This window comes from Plecotus auritus, assembly GCF_963455305.1.
Source record: "Plecotus auritus genome assembly, chromosome: 8".
NCBI lineage: Eukaryota > Metazoa > Chordata > Mammalia > Chiroptera > Vespertilionidae > Plecotus > Plecotus auritus.
Window position 1 is genome coordinate 93,202,989 of NC_137782.1, and position 17,105 is coordinate 93,220,093.

General features: G+C 54.5%; 1 protein-coding gene across 1 annotated transcript in view; it reads right to left on the reverse strand.

Moving 5' to 3' along the window:
• Positions 1 to 6,475: 6,475 nt before the first annotated feature.
• Positions 6,476 to 17,105, reverse strand: part of BMP7 (bone morphogenetic protein 7) — an 81,977-nt gene continuing 71,347 nt past the window's right edge. Inside the window, exons 5-7 of the mRNA XM_080684562.1 lie at positions 13,009 to 13,085; positions 11,423 to 11,533; positions 6,476 to 8,445 (exon numbers count right to left, since the gene is read on the reverse strand). Of these exons, the coding sequence (XP_080540688.1) occupies positions 8,296 to 8,445; positions 11,423 to 11,533; positions 13,009 to 13,085 (338 nt within the window). The 3' untranslated portion in view covers positions 6,476 to 8,295. The remainder of the gene's footprint in view (positions 8,446 to 11,422; positions 11,534 to 13,008; positions 13,086 to 17,105) is intronic.

A 17,105-nucleotide genomic window follows, 5' to 3' on the forward strand; every position in this document is an offset into this window, starting at 1 on the left:
TCTGAATGTCCACTTGCCAAGTGTGTGCCTTCCTGCTGCTGCTCAGAGCTCAGTAGAAAACGGGAAAGGGCCACACAATCCTGATCCCATTTCCCTGGTTCTGGGGGCCGTAGGGCTGGGCTGACGTGACTCCCCTTGTCATCCTGTCCCAGCTGAAACGTCACCTTCTCAGAGGCACCGTGTCTGTAGAGCAGCCCTGGCAGCACCGTGCCCTCGGCGACTCTCCCGTGTCCCCGGCTGCTGTCGCTGCTGTCACCATGTTCTCTGCTTGATAGGCGTCGCTTGCCTGCTTGGTTCCACTGGCTGGTGGTGTCCTCTCCGTCTTGCAGGAGGCAGGAGAGCGGAGCTCCTCCGTCTTTGTTCCTGCTCATGTCCTGCTGCCGGTATAGCGGAGAGTGAGTCGAGCGTGGAGAGGCCCAGGCAGACATTTACCCCAGGACCCAGGAGTGTGTATGTGTGTGGTGTTGCCATCGGGGAGGGCGGGGGAGGGTTTCTGGGCAGTTTGTCACCTTTTTCTGTGTGGCATTCCTATTCCAATCTGGGAGGAGGAATAATCAATGTTATAGCCAGGGCGGCATTGGGATGGTGAGCCATAGACCGCTGACAAAGGCTTGTGCAAGACATCCAAGGTGAACGCCCCATAGCCAGCGGCAGGGATGAGAGGTCGCGGCTGGCAAAGCTGGAAAGCAACATGGGGTGAGTTCCCCGCTGATCACACCCCCGCACTGGCTGAGGACCCGCAGCAGCGGCAGCTGGCAGGTCTGTGCACACAGTGTCAGGGGGTGTCGTGTTGAGGACCAGGCATACCAACTCCGCCCCCAACACCACACCTGCCCATCGGCCTGGAGCCTCCGGACTATTTATACTCTGAAGGTCACCAGGCTGATGGGAAGCAAACGCCCTGAGATGGCCAGCCCGTCTCGCCCAGGCTTTGCGCGCACCGCCAGCGTTATCAGCAGGCCCACTGCAAAGATAAGGAGCCTCCGCTGGGCCCCACTAATGGTGTTTCTTTAGGGACCACTCAGAAGGGCCGATGGGATGCGGCCCAGGCCATCTGTCATCCTTTCCTTCATCGACACGCTCAACAAGGGGCGAATGAAGGCCAGGGCTTGCTTGGGGCGCTGGAGAGGCGCCATCGGGCCGGAAACTGCCCTCCCCAAGGCGGGCTGGGAAGGAGGGTACTCAGAGCGACTATTTCCAGCCCCTCGGGGCACCTCTGGGCGACCCGCCCACCACGGGCGAGGTGTGGTGCCAGGTGAGGGGCAAGGCCGTGGCACTCCAGCTCTGGGCTCGGCCGAGTGGGCAAGACGACTTCTGCTAAAGCCTCTGAAGATGGAGAGACCCTGGGTCCAGACCCGCTTAGAAAGGGTCAGAGCTCAAATACGCCATTTCTCTGCTGGCCTTAGCAGTTAAACCATTTTTACTCCGCATTTCTATAACTTAATCAGGATGTGCGCCATCGAGGTCACCTACTCGGGTCTGGGCCTCTGAGCAAAGGGCAGCCAGTGTCGACAGCCCTGCCCACCGCCCCCTTCACCCCCCACCCCCACCCCGACACACAGACTTCTCCTGGGAATCAGCATGTTACTAAGTGGCATGCTTGTGGCCTTAAATGATGACATGAGTTTGGGAAAGAGAGCAGGATGCAAGGCCAGCTCCTCGTTCCCATCTCCCGCAGCCGCCCCTTTTGGGAGCGGAGGGTGGAGAGCTGCCGGGCTCGAGTGAGAGGCAGCAGTCGCTCACTGCTGCGCTGGAGGCAGTCCTGGGCACCTGGGAAAACGTGGCACTGGTGACCCCCCACTGCTGCCCAGCTGCCAAGGCACTGCCCAGAGGAGCCGACAGAGAGCCCTGCTCTGCCCTTGACTGGAGAGGAGGAGGTGCAGGGGGTGAAGGCCTCTCCAAGGTCGTCAGCTACTGGGGGCAGGGCCTGTTAATAACAGTAATGACCTTTATTCATCAAACTTGTCCAAGAAGCTCTGCCGTGTGCCAAGCCCTGAGCTGGGCACTGGGGACACCCACAGTGACCCACACAAACCAAAGCCCCTGCTCTCCGGAGGGTGAGAAGACAACAGCCACACCATTAAGTAAAACATGCCGGTTTTGGGTGTCAATGAACATTATGGAGAGAGAAGCAGAGGGACAAGGATAGGGAGGGCCAGGTGGAGACCGCCGTGACCAAGAGGGGTCAGGGGGCCGGGGACAGGACCTGAAGTGGCTGAGGGAAGGCCTGCAGCGGCCTGGAGGGAGGGCTCTCCTGGCCAGGGCAGAGCAGTGCAGAGGCCCCGAGGGAGGAGGCCCTGGGGGTGAACCGCAAGGAGGGGTGCCACTGGAGCAGCGTGTGAGGGAGGAGAGGGCTGGGGTGTAGGAGGATGAGTGAGAGAGCGCCTGCAGGAGGATGAATGAGCTCAGTCTAATTTGGTGGTTCTCCACAGAGAGCTATGTGCCCTGCAGGGAACACGTGGCAAGGTCTGGGGACTGGGGACACAGGTGGTTTGAGGGGTGCTACTGGCATCAAGTGGGTAGAGGCTGAGGAGGCTATACACCCTACATGGCATGGGGCACCTCTCACATGGAGATGTATCTGGCCCCAAATGTCAGAGTGTCCCGTCTGAAAACCCCTCTGACTGATCCACCTCTGCTGGTCACAGGTCTCCTGCTGGCCCTGCCCCTGTGCCTGCTCTGTGCCAGGGATTCTCCATGTGTGTCGCTAGCTCCCTCTAACCGCGTTGTGTGGTGCAGCTTAGCTACTGTGCAAGCAGAACCCCAAGACTTCTGGCCATGGCCCTGCAGGCCTGGGAGCTACATGGGACTCTCCGGTCCACCTTGCTCCTTCACACACCCGCCTCCCCTGCCCTGATTGGGTGCCTCCATCTCTTCCTGGGCCCTGTGCTAACCTCCTCCCAGTCCGCGTGGTCCCGCTTTCCTGACTGCTTGCCTGTTCACCTGCTCTGCCTGTGGTTGGATGTGCATCCAAAGTCACAGCGTGTGTTCCACGCCCAGAAACTATCCGCAGAGCGAGGTGCCCACAGCGCACATGTTGAATGGTGACTGTGGCACAGGCCCACTCAGACCCTGGGCCTAGCACAAAAGTCCTTGCTCTGTCCATTGGGCACAGGCCCCAATGGACTCGAGGGGCTCAGAGCAAAATGAAGCTGTGGGGCTTGTTCAAAAGGTTCAGAATCTGGTGCTGCAGCAACAGGCGTTCACCCAGACCCAGGCTGCTCAGAGCCCGGGCCCTGAGTGGTGCTCAAGCCTCCTGGGAAGCTGGCCGTGCCCGGGCTTGTCTGTTCAGTCCTGCAGCCTGGTCCTGGTGCTGTGATGTGACCCAAGGCTTAGCACAGGCAGAGCAGAGCTCCCAGCCTTGCATGGTGGAGTGGGTGTCTGAGACGGGGCAGGGTCTTGCATGGTGGAGTGGGTGCATGAGACGGGGGCAGGGCCTTGCATGGTGGAGTGGGTGTCTGAGACGGGGCGGGGCCTTGCATGGTGGAGTGGGTGTCTGAGACGGGGCGGGGCCTTGCATGGTGGAGTGGGTGTCTGAGACGGGGCGGGGCCTTGCATGGTGGAGTGGGTGTCTGAGACGGGGCGGGGCCTTGCATGGTGGAGTGGGTGTCTGAGACGGGGCGGGGCCTTGCATGGTGGAGTGGGTGTCTGAGACGGGGCGGGGCCTTGCATGGTGGAGTGGGTGTCTAAGACTAGGGCAGGCTGCAGGACCGGGAGCCAGTGGAGGAAGCGCTGTGCTCCCAGCCCAGGTGCACATTGCCTCCATCCAAACAGCTGTCACAACTCCAAAGGCTTGGGAGAGGTCTGTGTTTTCCCTCTTCTATTTTTATTTCCTTACATCTAAGACCAAGAGAGGCTAGTGCCAGAGTCCTGAAGGGGTCTGAGTCAGGAGGAACCGACCCATAGGCGAGGGGAAGATGTCTGCACGAGATAACCCTGAGGATCCTCAGAAGATGGGTGTGCTCCTACCTGCGACAGGGCTGGGGCCGGGACACAGGGTCCTCTCTCTCAGATACCTCCGACTTGTGTAGTGCAGCTTAGGTGCTGTGTAAGCAGAATCCGATGACTCCAAGGTTTCTGCCCAATATATAATCATCACTCCCAAGCGTGAAGGGGTTTCACAGATGTAATGAAGGGCCCTAATAGATTGACTTTGAGCTCATCAAAGGGAGATTAGCCTGGGTGGCCCTGCCCTAATCAGGTGGGCCTTAAAAGAAGGAGGCGATTCTCCTGGCTCTGAAGAATCAAGCAGCCATGTGTGAGAGGACCTGGTGGGAAGGAGAATGCCCTCCAGAAGCTGACAGCCAGCAAGGAACTGGGGACCTCGGTCCTACATCTGCAAGGAATGAGATTTGGCCAACAACCTGAATGGGCTTGAAACACAATGCAGGTGCTAACACCTTGATCTCAGCCTTGTGCTCTCAGGAGCAGAGAACCCGACGCCTTACCCACACTGCTGACCCGTACAGGTGTAGGGTAACAAATAGCTGGTGATTCAAGTCACCCTGTTTGTGGTGATTGTTATGCAGTCATAGAAAACTAATACACATAGCTAATTGCTAACCTCTTAGCATTCATAAAATTCACAAAGTAACAGGACGCTGGCTGCTGACTTTTGACTATGTACATTGCCACCCAGAATAAAGACTATTGCTCCCAGTGTCCCCTGCATCTAGGTGTGGCCATTTGACTGTTTTTGCTAGTCTACCCTTTGGGATGGCTGCTTAAAGGGCACAGACAGGGTAGACTATAGGTATGATGACTGGAGCCCCAGCACCCATGTTGGATCATGAGGTGAAGTGTGAGGCTGGAAGCCATGAATTATGGTAACAGAACAGAAAGATGGGAGGGACTAGATCCCAAATGGCACCGTGAAGCTCCACCCTGATCTTGGATGACTGACCTTCAGACTTCTTTTAAGTGAGAGAAAATAAACTTTTATTCTGTGTAAGCGCAGGCTTTGGGTTCAAATTTCAAATTCCAGGATCCAGCAGTGATTAGCTGGGGATTTTGAGTAATTTCTTCACCTCTTTGTCCCTCTCAGCATGACTGGCAGTGACGTCAGGCCCTGTGGTGGGAGCAGCATTACCTGATGCAGGTGCTCTGTGAGCAGGATTGGGAGAAGCAGCAACAGAAAATGCCCTAAGATGGAAATGAGCAAGAGAGATAGAAACCAGGAGGGGGCGGGGGGGAAGGTGGGCAAAAGATGAGGCCACCTGTGGTGCTGCAGCCACACACACACCAGCCTGTGGGAGCCTGACTAGGTGTAAAATGGGGGAAATGAGCCAGGGATGAACAAAAGATTTGTCATCAGCTCTTCCTGAAGTGTGTGGCTCTCTCAGTCTAGCTTTTACTTTCCTACTCTTAACAGAGACCAATGAATAGATATCTACAATTTTTAACACAGCAACTGACATTTGCATCTTTGCGAGAGAGGTAATAGGGAGTAGTGGAGACTGTGGCAACAACTGCTCTTTGCCTCCAGCCAAGAGCTTCTACACAGGAATGAGAACGGCCAGATCTGCCAATTTCTCCAGGGAAGCCAGAATTTGGGATTTCTTTTTTTCCTCACCCCAATTTTCTGATTTCCTAAAACATGTTGGAAATGAATTCACTTTTTTAAAAAAAGTATAAACACCATGCAGGGAATGAGACACGTCTGCAGGCCACATCTGGCCCCTGGTCTGCAACTTTGGTCTTAAGCCTGGAAACAGACCAAGAGCTCAAATGAGCATCAGGACAATGACAAGTGGTTGGGAAATCACAGGGCCTGGAACTTGTTAAAAGCTGCCGCTTGTTTGAGGCACCAAGGGAAGAGAGAGCAGCCTGGCCAAGTGATGGCCAGGATCCTAATACCCATCGGGTGACCTTAGCGTGCACTTCAAAGCGAAAAGGAACCCAAGAGGCTGTCCCACGCGCGTGGCTGCTCTGTGTGCAGTTGGGCAGCAGGCCCCTGGCCGCTTCACAGGCCTGAGGTGGGCCGTCCACAGCTGGGGCCTGGAACTGGCAGCAGCCCCCAAACCACCGAAATAATCTGCACTGGACAACATCGGCTCTGCAGCCTGTGCTGCTCAAAACTTTTGGGTGTACACTCCCCTCCCACCTTTTTCTTTCTTTCTTTCTTTCTTGTGCCTCTATTTTATTGGGATGACTAAACCTTTCAACTATGTTAGCAGTAAACACAGCTAATTTACCCCCTGCCTCTTAGAAACAGCTGCTGACAGCTGTGCTACATGTAACTCAGGGAAGGATCTTTGTAGTCGAGCCTACCAAATTCACATTTGCTGTTGGGCTCCATCTCTCCTGCCCAGCGGCCCACACAGCTGCACCAAATATTGATGAGTGCCCCTTCCTCCCCGGGCCTGGATGATAAACAGTGTGTGAATGGCGGAGGCCAGGCAGAGAGCTTCTAGCAGACCAAGGGGATGCCATTGTCCAGAGTTGAGAGGGAAAAAAAAAAACAACACACACAGGCCCAGGAACCAGAACCAAATGTCTCCTTTTATTGCAAAGTCAAAACCCTTTTTATTTTGTCTATTTATACAGAATTTTCGCTGAGGACTGCTCTACGAAATAGTTGAAGGTACATTGGTCCGACCGTTAATAAATAGTCTTAAATAAGAAAACAAGCAGGTTGGAGGGAAGCAAGCTCATCGTCCCAAACAAGCGACTGGAAGAGGGTCTAAAGGAGCTTCTGATGGACATAAATAACTTGTTTTGTAACAACTATTTACACGTTTCAATGTACAAACGATGCTAACCAGAGGTGAGAAAACTTGCACCAAGAGGGGATCACACAAAAACCCCCATATCTGCCAACAGATGAAATAAAATGTCACAGAAACAGCGACTCTTCCCTGTGGATCAGCCAGAGTGAAGGCTGCAGCCCAAGCTACTGAAGAAGAAAAAGCAAAAGAAAGTAAAAAACAAAGTTTTCCCAAGGTTTCCAGCAACAAACTTAATCACGACAGAAGAACGGTCCCACCAGAGCCTGTCCCAGGGCCTCTAGGTAAGGCTGGTCTTTGTGCACAGAGAGCCTGTGCTCCCCAGCCCTGTGCTGCAGCGGGAGGCGGTGCACACTGTTTAGGGAGCTACCGGCCAAGGCGAGGAAGGCTCTCCCCAGGAGCCATTCCAATCGGGACACTGGGCGAGGACATCACTCTCAAAGGCTCTAGGTCCTTCCCCTGGAGATCTGGGGGAGCTCACTTACGCCCAGTACAGCTCCCACTGCGCTTCAAGGAGCCGATCGATCATTTGCAGAGCCCTCAGCAGGGGTCTGCCAATGAGAAGAGGGGCCCGCGGCCCAGACTGAACCCAGACTTCAGAACGCAGCTGTCACTGCACAACAGGCAAGCCTACTTGGGGGAAGGGTAGTTAGCCCTGTGGAGAGCTAGGCTTCCTTAGGGAGTCTTTAAACAGGGCCCCGTTGGCCAGAGTTCAGGGTCAAGTCGCCGGTTCTGTGCTAACGCTGTCGTCCTCCATTCTGCCCCACACGGATGTCCTGGCCGGGGGAACTGGACGAGCGCTTGCGAACATCTGCTGGCCGCAGGGCCATCACACACCCAGCTGAATGACGAAACGCATTTTTCCTTCGAGATCAACCCATCCCTTCCTCTGAGCAGAATTTGCCCTTCCCCCTCCCAGCCAAATCTTGGGCTTGGGCAAGTCTACGTAACCCTGGGTCTCTGGAAACCTCAGACAAAACCCAAATGGAATGGAGAGGGGCCACCCCGCCCTCCGCCAGCCACAGCCTCTGTTTATGAAATCAGGGGAAACCAAGAAATGGGGATAGATTGTTTAGGAAAATATATCTGTAACATCCTAACCATTTTCATTCATTCGTTTTATTGGGACATGTATTACAGGCACTTCCGCGTCATTCCTTCAGCACAAACACGACACGCCCACCCCTCCCTGCACCCCTTCCTCCCACCGCTGGGTCCTGGGTGAGAGGCGCTCCTCATTGCCCCGGGAACGAGTCAGCGCACGGCTGAGGCTTCACAGCCCACGACCGTGGCCGGGCAGGTTTTCTTTTTGTAATATTCTTCCTGTTACCTTTTGCCTGCAGCAGCTTATAGGATCTTGTCCATAGGATGACAACAGAAAACTGATCAAAAGCCATTTGCCTCTCAAATCCTTAACGCTCCTACGCCATTAAAGTTGGGGAGGGGGACGGGAAGGCCTCGCACCAGGCGGCTGGTCCGCTGGCTCCTTGCCAAGGTGGGCCTGGGACACCTGGGTGGTGAGTCTCAGGATCCAGAAAAGATGGCCCCAAAGGGTCTGCCTTCCAGGAGGCTAGTGGCAGCCACAGGCCCGGACAACCATGTTTCTGTATTTCTTCAGGATGACGTTGGAGCTGTCGTCAAAGTAGAGCACGGAGATGGCGTTCAGCTGGGTCGGGGCGCAGCAGGGCTTGGGCACCGTCTCCGGGTTGATGAAGTGGACCTGGAACGCACACCGAGACGTGGGTCATGGTGAGAAGTGGCCGGGCCCTTCTCTCTGGCCTCCGTATGTGTGCAAGGGGCACGCACTGCTTGGGCAGAATGACCGAGGGGACACTCCCCGAGCGTGCCCAGCTCTGAGCACATTCTGCATAACTAACTTGGTTCTGTAATCCTCCCTGCTTCACAGATGAGGGACCCACGTGCCCGAACAGAGGCTTGCACAGCACACAAGGGCATGTTGGTGGCCAGATCAGACACGTGGGGCCAGATCTCTCTCTCTTGTGGGGCTGTCCCATGCACTGTAGGATTTTAACAGCACCCCTGGACCCAAGCGTCAGAAGCACCCACCCCACAATCATGACACCCAAAAGTGTTCCTAGACATTAAATATCCCTGGGGGGCAAAACTGCCCCAAGTTGAGAACCACGGAGCTGGACCATGCTCAGCCCGCAGGCCAAATCCTGCCCCGCCGCCTGGTTTTGTGAATAAAGTTTTATTGGCACCCATCCCCGCCCATTCATTTACGTAGCATCTACGGCTGCTTTCTCATTATGAGGGCAGAGTGGAGGAAAAATGACTTATGACTCTCAAGGAAAAAACGTTTACCATCTGGCACTTTTCAGAAAGAGGTTGCTGACCTCTGAGCTAGATCTGTCCTATCCAAGAGTCACACCTGTCATTTTAAAAGTTCTCGCAGCCACATTTAAAAAGATGGGAAAGAAACAGGTAATTTAAATAACATATTTAATTCAACCTGGTATTTCAAAAATATTACTATTTCAAAATATACTTAACATTAAAAAGTCACTAGTGAGATATTTTACTTTTTTTGTACCAAGTCTTCAAAACCCAGACTGGGCTCATGGCAAGTGCTCAAGAGCCACATGTAAAATATTACTGCATTGCATGGTACAGGTCTAGGCCACACTAGACTATTTTGCCTCTTGAGCAATAAAAATAAGAGGCAAGGAATTTGGGCAAACACTTGGGTGGACGGACATCCAGAAGGTGGGATGATCGCTTCTCGGCCTTTTGGCTAAGATCAAGTGCAGAAGGTGGGATGACGAGGCCGGCCAGTCGCTCAGGCTTACGGCCCCTTCTCACTCAGGGCTTCTGTGTCCTTACATAGGACAAGGGTCAGGGGGTAAACAAACTCAAACGCCTGCATTTCCACATGAGTGTCACTAGTGAGACAATAAGGAATAGTGAGGACTGGGGAAAACTAAACACCTCTCCTCTCAGGCCACAAACTGACTGCAGCAACTGAAGCAGCGCAGTCAGATATGCCAACAGTTCAGGACAGGCTGGAGACTCGGTTCTGTGTTTTTTTAGGGGACGTTTCCAGGTTTCCAACACACCACAAGTGCCCAGTGGAAGCACCGGAGATGACTGCTCACAGCCTTAAAATCTAAACCTTCCCCCATCTTTTCAACCCGGGAATCACTTTAAAGCAAATCCCAGATGCCAGCTTGCTCCGTCTGTTTCTCACTAGGGCTCCTGGAAGACAAGGATTCGCCCCCTTTGAAAACATGACCCCCCCATTTCAGAATAATCGGAGGATTCATCTGAACCTGAGGTCTCTGATGAAACGAGGACTGAGTGGGTGGTCACAGGCCCAAAGGCAGGGTCGGAGGGTAGAGGTGTGCCCCTGCCAGCCTGGGAGACACTCCCATCACCTCCTGGGTCCTTGGAGCAGGACCACAGGGGACGGGGGAGCAGGTACAGGCCACAGAGTAGGCTGGGGGACTACTCGTCTCCAACGCAGGGACTTGCAATCCTAAATGGGCTCTGGAATTTGCTGTTGGGGGCGGGGCCCTGGACAAGCAATGCTGGACAAAGAGGCTGTCCCCCTAAGGACAGAGCCTGGTCCCAGCGAAAGGGACGGGACAAGGGAAGAGGGAGGCCGACACTAAACAAAAGAGGCACAGAGCTCCATAACAAACAGAACTGTGGGAAAGGGATGGCCCCAGGTAGTGAGCTGTCTGTCATCAGGAGCATTCAAGCCAGGGAGGGTGAGCAGTTGTCAGGAAAGGCCCAGACAATGTTCACGGCAGGGAGCTAGACAACCAAGGTCCTTGAACCCCCGATTCCAAGCTAATGAACAAAGTCCCTAACTCATTGCTATTGTTGTTGGTAGGGCAGCAAAAGTAATGTGTAATCTGTGTCATCGGAGCTGGGCACCTTGTTAAGAATCTCATTATCACTGAACCCTCCCATGACCCCATGGAAGGTCAGCCTGAAAGAGTCCTTGGCTCCCCAGCCCATTCATTATCCTAATTTCCTGGTGCGCCATCTTCCTGCCACTTCCTCCCTCTGGCCTTTCCTCATTTGTTTCCTGGTTGTTCCCTCCCCTGGAAAACGAGGCCCTGCTGGCCCCGCGGTGTCCCCAGCTCCCCCTGCAGAGACCACAGACAGTAGACCCTCAATAAACAGTAAATTCCCTGAATGACTGACTGCGAAGTTCAAGGCCAGGAGGTGGATGTGAGCTGCGGGAGGGGACAAACTCTCAGCCCATGACCCAGGGGAAGAGGCACTGTGGGGGGGGACAAGGCACTGTAGGGGGGACCAGACACTGTGGGGGGGGCAGGCACTATGGGGGGGGCCAGGCACTGTGGGGGGGACCAGGCACTGTGGGGGGGAACCAGGACAGTAGCCCCCAAACAGAGGCGGGGCCACAGCCACCTCTCCACCAAGCATAGCAACTGTAGCCCACTGTACCTTTAGGAACTCACAAAACTTTTCTAATTTCTTTTGAAATTAGGAGAAATAAGTCAACGTGCGGGTCACAGATTAAACATATCTTTATGTCAACATAGTAGTAAAATATAATTTTTAACCTTGTTTTACAGGGAAAGGGGCCCTTGAACGTCATGGTGTGGCCTTGGGCAAAGACCTGCTCGGGCCCCAGCCTAGAGGTGCCCAGGAGGATCCGTGGCCCCGCTGCCCCAGCCCCCCCACTGGTGTGCAGCTGCACTCACCAGTGTCTGCACGATGGCATGGTTGGTGGCGTTCATGTAGGAGTTCAGAGGGAAGGCACACTCCCCCTCGCAGTAGTAGGCGGCGTAGCCCTCTGGTGCGATGATCCAGTCCTGCGGGGACAGGAGAGTGTGGGGCGTGAGGGCTGTGTCCAGGGCCCGTGGAAACGTGGGCAGGTCAAAACCCTCCTGCTGTGGGCCAGACTGCAGGGCTCCTAAGTCAAAGACACCCTGAGCAGCCATGGGCCCTGCAGAGGCAGAAGTGGCAGCCCCTCATGGTCTCAGCAGAATGCCAAATTAAGAACAGACCACCACGAGGGGCTGGGCTGAGCTCAGAACAGAATGGTGGTTTTATGGGAAGTTGGCACAGAGAGGGATGGCCAGGTGTCATCACCTTTACCTCTACTATGTGGTAACAGACTGGCCATTTGTATAAACAAAACCTCCACGCTGCAACTCACCTGCCTGGGAGGGAGACTATAAACCCATCGTGGTGCGAATGCCCAGCACGTGCCTGGTACCCATGTGCAGCTCCAAAGTGGATGCATGCGGCCATGCTTGCTTTAGGGCCAGTTTAGTGCACAGAGGTTGCTCCAGTGCAGTGGTCGGCAGACTCATTAGTCAACAGAGCCAAATATCAACAGTACAACGATTGAAATTTCTTTTGAGAGCCAAATTTTTTAAACTTAAACTTCTTCTAACACCACTTCTTCAAAATGGACTCGCCCAGGCCGTGGTATTTTGTGGAAGAGCCACACTCAAGGGGCCAAAGAGCCGCATGTGGCTCGCGAGCCGCAGTTTGCCGACCATGGCTCCAGTGACAAATACAACCTCACGGACTCTAGTCCATGGAGCCCGGAGTCTGGGGCTCTGTCCCAGCACAGAACCCAAGCAGGACCGGGCTCCCTGAGAGCATGGTGTCGTCATGAGCGTGAGGACAGAATCGAGGAGGCGTCCACGCTGGCTACACACAGTGCCTGGGGGTGGGCGTTCTGGGGCACGAGCCCCAGGGAAGACTCTGAACTCTCCCATTGACCTGGTGACCTAGACAACACCCTGCCCAGGCTGTGTGAGCTCCGAGAGGTGCTTGCTCATGGCTGCACCTCCCGGGGCTAGAGAGGGCTCGGGATGTTGCAGGGGCTCCTAGCTGTTAAGACTGTATGGCCCTCACTCCTCTCCTAGGGCTTACCCCCTGCCCTTCGCCTCACTCCATCCAACTGGCTCCAGATGGGGCAGCCATGTTCCTACAGCACGACCCCATCCCTAGCATCGTTCACTGGGTCCAGGACAAGTGCTTGACTCGAGTGGGGCCCATCGGTCCCTTCCCTGAGAATGTGTCATGGGAGGGGATGGAGGGCAGCTGGATTCTGGCACCCGTCTGAGCAGCCAGCACAGATGGAAACAGGGTTCACATGCAGAATGGGGTTCAGTGTCCAGCTTGAGTCACAGCCACATTTCTACTCTTGGGTTTCATGAGGCACCTCATACCCTCCCCCTAAATCCTCTGCCCTGGTTAGGACACTTGAAACCAGGGTCTTATCGATGCAGAGGAGAAACACAATTGGGGGAGCCCCGGGGCCCACCCTTACCTGCCAGCCCAGGTCGCGGAAGCTGACATACAGCTCATGCTTCTTGCAGGCCTGCCTCTGGTCAGTGCTGCTGTTCTCTGCGGATGAGAAGAACGGTGGGGAGGGGCAGCAGCACATGCGTTAGGCAGGTGTGGCACTGGAGGGTGGCTTTTCTGACATAAATGCTGCTCGAGGACCCATGGCCTGCAAACTCACTTCCACCCCCAGCCAACTGCATGCAGAGGCCAAGCTCTCCTGCTCTCACAGTCCCAGCTCACAGCACCCTCTGGATCCTTCTGACAACTCTGGTGTCTTGTATACCCAGGTGGGTTTAGATGCTCACATCTGCCCAGGCTCCATAAAGGAGTCAAAGCCTATGCTGCTGCAGGAGGCTGCCCGAGGGCCCTGCTTCCACCAGCCTCGCCATGGAGGCCAGCCAGAGGGATAAAGACAGGGCCTGGGACAAAGCCCCCATCACCACCCCACCAAGAAGAAACAAGAGGGCAGGAAATCAAGTCACACTGATCTTCCAGAAAAAAACTCTGAGGTTTCTCTGAGGAGAGAAATGATGCACTGGGGTTTTCTGGAAGTGCATGAGCTTTGCAGGCATGTGGGTATGGATTCAGGACTTGTAAACACATCGAGATCTGCCTTTCTCTCTCTGTCTGATCCATACTCTCATACACATGTACCCTCCACCCCCTCCCCCCCCCCCCCCCCGCCCCACACACACACGGCTGCCTGTCCACACTAGCTCCATGAGCTGCTCGTGGCCTTGGTCTGTTGGGCCTCAGGTTTCAACATGAAGCCCAATATCATTGCTTTGCTTTAAGAAGGGGTTGGAAAGTGGCACCCAGGCTGCTACTTGTCCTTCCTCTGCGCACAGCAGACATTGCTAATCAATCGTGGCACTTTCTTCTCACGGAGCCCTCCTATAGCTTCAGATCCAAGCAGCTGGCAATGTTGGTGCAGAAAGGGAAGAAAAAGGACGCTCAAGAAGTAGGCCCCAGTCCCCCTGCCCTTCCAGTCCTGCCCCTCCCACCCCACAGCCAGCAGAGGCAGGAGGCGCGCTGCTTCTTCCACCGCCAGGAGCCCCCGCCTGAGCAGCTAACGAGTTAGGACTGGTGCTGGGGCTCAGCTCCCACCCCTGCAGGTCATCTGCCTAGAGTGGCTAATTACCAGGGAGCTTGGTCCAAACGTGGGTGGGGAGAAGGGTGTGGAGGCAAGGCAGCAACCCCAGTCTCTCATCCCCAAACCACAGCCTGTGGAGAGCAGTGCAAGGCCTGGGGGCAGGCTAGCCTGCAGGGAAGAGCTTCCCAGCCGGCAGCACGCTGGAGCACGTCTCCTTCCAGCGCACAGGGGGCTGCCTGCCACGAGAGGTCGCCTATGTGGCCCTGCAGCAGGACTCCCAGCCTCGCACAAGAAGCGAAGCACCCCCAGGGGCACGTGCACACATACTCGCACACTCACGCACACACACCCACACACAGATTCCGGTTTACTAAGCCTGCGGTGGGGCCCAGGTCTCAGTATTTCTTTTCTTATCGAAGTTCCAGGCAGAGTTTAGCTGAACTTCCAACAGGGCCAGGAAGTAGAAATCCACAGGAAGGAGGCAGGTTCCAGGCAAGAAAGAACAGCTGCATGTGAGGTAGTGAGAGCCCCGTCCTGGGAGTTATGTAAGTGGAGACTTGACGGGGATGTGGTGGGGGGAACTGAGTGTGGGAGACTTTGAGGTACCAGAGTCCTTGGGGCAGACCACGGTTGGCTTTCACCGTTGACCCCCAGCCCCCAAGAGCCCAGCCTGGAGGTTTCCAACACAAATACAGGGGTTCAGTTGGTTTTTAATGTGGGGATCACAGACCCCTTTGAGAAAAGGATGGATGCACCTGGCAGAACACAAGCCCTGCAAAACCCTGTGCACAAACTCGGGAGCCACCACACCCACCACGGTCCATCCGGGCCTGCGGGCTCAGGAAGCCTGTGCCTGGAAACTTCACCAACCACAGCAAGCATACTGCCCTTTGTCCTCGAAAAGGGAACTAAACAGAAAGTCCAAAATCAGACACAGACTTGGAAGATGGCGACTGGCAGGAAGGTAGAGAGGGAGAGAGTGTGAGAGAGTGAGGAACCCATAGAGGAGAGTGTAGGCGTGTGTGGGGTGTGTGTGTGTATGAGCTAGGGACAGTTAGATTCTGCAGGTCCTCCAAGGGGCTGTCAAACTGGGCAGTCTTAGACGGCGGAGCCCTGTGCACAAAGCGGACACTTCTGGGCGGCCGGTGCGGGCACAGAGACCACGCCATCTTGAGAAACAGAGCTGCTTGAGACTAGGATCCTGCCCTCAGCAACACCCAATCACGTCTCAGATGCAAACCAGGACCCTGCAGCCACTGGGGACAGAGAACTGCAACCACAGCTTCAGACCAACAGACAACAAGAATCCAGACTTCCCGGAAGCAGATTTCTGTGAGTCAAAGAGCCTATCCCCCTCCCCGCAGGCTCGCAGATAGAGCCATAGTAACTGATAGACCCCCCCATCGCTTGAGCTGCAGAGCCCCTACGGGGAATTTGAGCTTGAGAGAGCATGCACGGGCCGCAGCGCTGCTACTGGAATTTGAGAGACTGGAATCTGCACCCCGCAACGCAATCGGGCGACCAAACCTGAAGCCCACACAGGGCGGCAGTGCCACCTGACTTGGATTCTGGGCAAGTGCACATGGAAGTCAGTTTTCCGCAGTGCACACGGAAGTCTGTTCTCCGCAGCGCAGGCACGCCACAGAGCTATTGTGCAACCCAGTCCCCCATGGTGACAGGGACCTAAATTCTCCCAGCAAGAGGCAGCACTGAGCACCACCGACTTGACTCTCTTTCTTACCATTTGCGCCTGGGATCCCTGACTCACAGCGCATTCACACTAAGAGCCAGTGACTCCAATTCTTGGTGCATGCGCACACGGGGACCCTGATTCTCAGTGAGAAGCTGCACGAGGCAACGGAGACTCTGATACTCGATTCTTGGTGCTGACACAGGGAAACTCAGACTCCTGGCACGCGCTAGGGGGACTCATTTTCAGCACACGCCAACAGCGCAGTGCAGGCGGGGTCCCTGATTCTAGGTGCGCACATGAGACCACACTGAACGCTGGGAACACTGACCCTGGGAAAGCCTGTTTCCCACCAACCCACGGCAGCCACACGTCCTAGTGTCGGAGCACTTCAGTGACACTTGGGTGGTGCAAAGTTCCCACAGCACACAGCCCAGGTCCATGCAACTCGAAGTTTGAACCTTCTGGTGATAGTCAGAATGGGAAGACAACACAATCCCCAGAGGAAAGAAAATGAGGAGTCGCCAAGAAAGGAAATTAGTGAAATTGAAGCATGCAACATGACCAAAAAAGAATTCAGAGTAATGGTCGTGGAATTTATACATCAGATGGATGAGAAAATCAACCACCTATGCAAGAATCAGGAAGAAATGAAAAATGATATAGCTACAATCAAAAACACCATGGAAAGTTTCAACAGTAGACTAGAAGAAGCAGAGGACCGAATTAGTGACTTAGAAGATCAGATACAGAAACAAGCTCAATCTGAACAGCAATTGGAGAAAAAAATTAAAAAGCAGGAGGAAAGCCTAAGGGAGCTTTGGGACAACATGAAACGAAGTAACATATGTATAATAGGGCTGCCAGAAAGACAAGAAGAGCAGCAAGGATTAGAAAATCTATTTGAAGAAATAATGACAGAAAACTTCCCGGATATGGAGAAGAAAAACGTTACACAGCCGAAACCGGTTTGGCTCAGTGGATAGAGCGTCGGCCTGCGGACTCAAAGGTCCCGGGTTCGATTCCGGTCAAGGGCATGTACCTTGGTTGCGGGCACATCCTCAGTGGGAGGTGTGCAGGAGGCAGCTGATCGAGGTTTCTCTCTCATCGATGTTTCTAGCTCTCTATCCCTCTCCTTTCCTCTCTGTGAAATATCAATAAAATATATTAAAAAAAAAAAATTTAAAAAAAAAAAAAAAAAGAAAAACGTTACACAAGTACAGAGAGTCCCAAGCAGGATCAACCCCAAAAGACCCACACCAAGACACATCATAATTTCAATGGCAAATATCAATGA